The sequence below is a fragment of the Etheostoma spectabile genome, chromosome 2 (genome assembly GCF_008692095.1).
Source record: "Etheostoma spectabile isolate EspeVRDwgs_2016 chromosome 2, UIUC_Espe_1.0, whole genome shotgun sequence".
Classification (NCBI taxonomy): domain Eukaryota; kingdom Metazoa; phylum Chordata; class Actinopteri; order Perciformes; family Percidae; genus Etheostoma; species Etheostoma spectabile.
The window spans coordinates 4,154,837-4,158,945 of record NC_045734.1 but is presented as its reverse complement, the minus strand read 5'-3'; the positions used below and the strand labels follow the sequence as shown (position 1 = coordinate 4,158,945).

At 43.4% G+C, this 4,109-nt stretch overlaps 1 protein-coding gene across 5 annotated transcripts in view; it reads right to left on the bottom strand.

The window, feature by feature from the left end:
- The window catches only part of rptor (regulatory associated protein of MTOR, complex 1), a 212,559-nt gene that overhangs the window by 84,494 nt on the left and 123,956 nt on the right, over positions 1-4,109 (bottom strand). For all 5 annotated transcript variants that reach the window (XM_032536773.1, XM_032536784.1, XM_032536782.1 and 2 more), the window contains exon 11: positions 1,337-1,412. In XM_032536773.1, coding sequence (XP_032392664.1) covers positions 1,337-1,412 — 76 coding nt within the window. The remainder of the gene's footprint in view (positions 1-1,336; positions 1,413-4,109) is intronic.

Below are 4,109 nucleotides of genomic sequence, written 5' to 3'. Positions count from 1 at the left end.
CTACAGGTCCTGAGATGTTGACGTCATCTTTTAGCTTTGTCGGGATTCGCCCGTTTTTAGTTGCAGTTTCAAAGTGATTTGCAGAGGAAAGGCATGCCAATGGGAATTTGAGCTTCTATGTGTCGTTATGCACATATGACAAGGTAAAATTGGTTTTGCATTCCATCACCCCTTTAAAACTTGATTTCCCAAAAATAGGTTGCTAGTAAAAATGCTGAGTCGTTAGTAACTTTGGAAAACCACTAGCCACAGTGGCTGGTGAGAAAAAACAATGTCAAGACCCGCAATCCACTAATATTTACTGTACTGGTAGTGGTAATACTGGACACAGGGACTGCTCTAAAGGGGTGAAAGGAACTGTCTGAGGGTAGGTCTTTTTTTCTGCTGATAGTGAGGACAGTGAGCTTAAAGAAAATAACGGAGAATGGAGCCTGCAATCAGTAAAGGCTCCTGAAAGAGGGAGCAAGACAGAGAGGGATGATTTCCTTTAGTAGTCCTCAGAGGCTCAATTACGGTGCCGGAAAGTGTTTTCGGCCCGAGTGCAGGAGGAAGGAGAGGAGGACAAACTGCTCCCGGGGGAGCAATGGAGAAGATGCCCACCTCCGACGGCCAGGTGGAGGAGAGAAAAGGCCCAGATAAAAGTGCTAACATCGGGCAAAGGCGCTCTGCTCTCACTTTCTCTGTCTACAGAGTTCCTTGGGTGGCTTTGCATTACAAAGCACATGTTGCTGCTCTGTGGTCCGTTCAGCATCTGCCGAGTGTCTGCTCTCACTCATACACAAAAATGTCTTGTTGACCAAGATATCTTCAGTCATCATCAGTTCAATCAGCCTTTTGCAGCGTGTTTCCATTAAACTCAGCATATCCATCTCAGTTCCCTGCCGTGTCAGTAAATATAACAGAGAAAACGGGCTAAAAGTGCAAGGACCAGTGGTTTCCAAAACAACGTTTTATTTGACACTCACACTTGAATTATTAGACCTGACGTTTTACAATGTTATCCACTGGGTGTGTGTGTGTGTGTGTGTGTGTGTTTTTGTTGTGTGGTGTGTGTGTGTGTGTGTGTGTGTGTGTGTGTGTGTGTGTGTGTTTGATAGATTAATAGAGATGCTGGTGGTGGAGAACTCGCAGTGCAAACATGAACTGTTGCAGTTTACAGGGCGGGAGTGGTGGACAGATCCGAACGAGAGCCATCAATCAACGCAGGTAAACCAGTACCCACTAACCTATACAAATGGAGCATCTTTCCACTTCTCAAGTGAATCTGAAAAGCTCTGCAGCTTGTTTTTTGTTTTCCTCATATTCACACACACGCTACACACGCACACACACTTACTCTGAAGGCGGTTGCCCTCCTCAATGATGGTAGGGAGCTGAGAAGGCATATGTCCACGGCAAGGTCCCACGCTTGCCTGTAGAGAGGACACACACACACACACACACACACACACACACACACACCACACACACACACAACACACCACACACACACACACACACACACACACACACACACACACACACACACACACACACACACACACACACACTGTGAGCAGACACAAACTGAGATGTGTTAGTGAAATCTGCAGAACATTCTACGGAATTCTGTGTCTGCAGATTCTGTGTGGCCCGGATTATGAGGAATAACCCACAAACCACACACACATATTTATTACAATTCAAAAGTAAAGGAATCCAATTATGACCTGAAGCAAAAAGAAACAAATTAATTTTAGCTCCAGGATCCTTAGTGATTCTATAGCTTCTAAAACTTTTACACATCAAGGACCCTTAAACTAACACAACTTAGACCATGGACCCCCGTCTGATAAGAATCTTTTTCCCAGGGTCCCCTACCTAGTAGAATTTTTGCTGTTAGATGTTTTATTATAAAAAGTGAATGTAACCCATGAGCAAAATAGTCATACAATCTGTCATTGTGTTACTTTTGGATGAAATTATAATGAAAATAAAGCATTCCCCTTGTTGTTGGTGACCCCGTGGAACCCCTTCAAGGACCCCACTTTGAGAACCACTGCCTAACTCATTACTTTTGCTTTCCTCACTAACACTCACACTTATTGTCATTCTACTCAGCTACTTTTTCTCCCTCGCATCTTTCCTGTGCACACACACACACCTCTTTAAAATCCCAGCCCGAGGTCCTGGAGAGGGCAGCAAGGAGCCTTTAATCCCTTTCTAAACACCAACGCTCTCTCATGGTCATCATATCTAATTCATGGGGTAGTGCAACTCCCATCAAAACTTATCGCAGCTTCTCTATTCTTTTGGTTTGTCTCGCTTTCCATTCCACTTTTTCCGGCTCCTTTTCCTCGCAGAAAATAGAGCTCAGGGCTTCAATGGGGCTTTTCCCTCTCAATTAGCAGGAGTTAGAGGTAGCACCGGAGTCATGTTCCCGGTAGATGCACTGCCATGTACCAGGATGCTAAACAAGTGGCACAGAGTTCGCTCTGTCTGAAACTATTTCTGCTGCTTAAACAGCTTTTCCCATTAAGCTGGGTGGAATATAATAGACATAGATAATAGACATAGATAATTGACCCTTTCAACACCACAGTGTTCAAGGTACAATTAATCCACTGCCGTGATGTGACATAAATAGTACCGCACGTGGTTGAAAAAGCAATGCCGTCTAATTAAAAAATACTACAATCAACCACTTTTAAATTGTTCAAAAAGTCCACCAACGGGGAATTTATTACAGCATTCCTGTCAGCTGGTACAACTTTGGGCTAATTGGGAGAAATTAAGAATTCGGCTGTCGCTGCAGCAGGCGAAAACATGCAACAACAAAACAATTCTGCAATATTAAGAACAGGTGTTACTCATTCTGCAAAGTCTCTGCTGCCATGAAAAGGCCTGACTTCAGAGGGATTAGACCACATTAAACTCAGATCGCTGTACGCGCTGGTTGAACTGAAACTTACCCTATAGATTTGAAGCAAAGACCTGTGCTTGTACCGTATTCCTGTGCCTGTAAGGGGGCTTTCACACCTGAAAGTCCCAACCAGGTCCTCTCTCTCTGTCGGAGTTTTTCCAAGTGACCGCTGCTCTCCCCTACTGCCGCCGCTCTTTTTGTTTTGTTGCGATGTTGAGAAGCAAGACACAAGAACTTTCTTTCTGCTGCCTTTATTCAGAGACAAACGGAAACCTACACTGTATATTTAGTAACAATTAACCAATGTTCTATGTGGATAAGAGCATTAAAATGAGAAAAAAATAAAAAAATCAAGTGCCGTTTATTAAATCAGGAAACCAGGAAACCTACACTGTACATTTAGTACCACTTAACAAGTAAACTGCTGATTTACTGTATTCTCTGCTCTGATAGCCGGCAGCTATGAAAGGGTTTGATGATGGCTGTACTTTTCCAATACTTGCTCAAGGCTGATTAGCAAAAATGAAACCGTGTCAGATTCACTTACATGTCTTATCTGTTTGTTCTCTTTCAGCCTGTTTTTCTTTACGTGTTGTATGTGTGTAATATCCATTTATGTGAATAATGTTAAGAGGTTGAACAGTTGAGGGTAGAACCGGAAATTCTTTAGGTAAGCTCAAGGTTTCGACAGATAAAAGAAAGCAGTGGAATAATGAAATCGTGCAATAAGCCTTTACATTGTTCAGTAATTTATAGAAGAATTTGAGTCACAAACATTTTTGTCCGAATGTCCTGACAGGCAAAATCTAGATGACACAAATGAAGGCCACTCATACAATAACCATCTCCAAATGTGCTTTCCTTAAACAAGAAAGTATCACAAAAGTTGTTTTTTTAAGGTTTTTTAACTTGAAGTACTGAAATTGGAATCAGTGTAGAAATTTTGCCAACAAGCATCCATCCCCGCTGGTGTTTATGTAATCCGACGGTGAGGAAACAAGCAGCTAGAGCCGTCTAATCAGCGAAGACACGCTCGCAGGGACGAGGCTGCCGCACCGCTTGAGATGGCAGCATTAACTCGGACGATGTCTGCCAATACGAATGAGTAACTCATCACCAAAACCTGTCCGTGCCTGTGTGTGTGAGATGAGGGGACAGCCGACAACAGAGGAGCGTGGGGGACCGGTTGGCTGCTGACTAAGCTCCC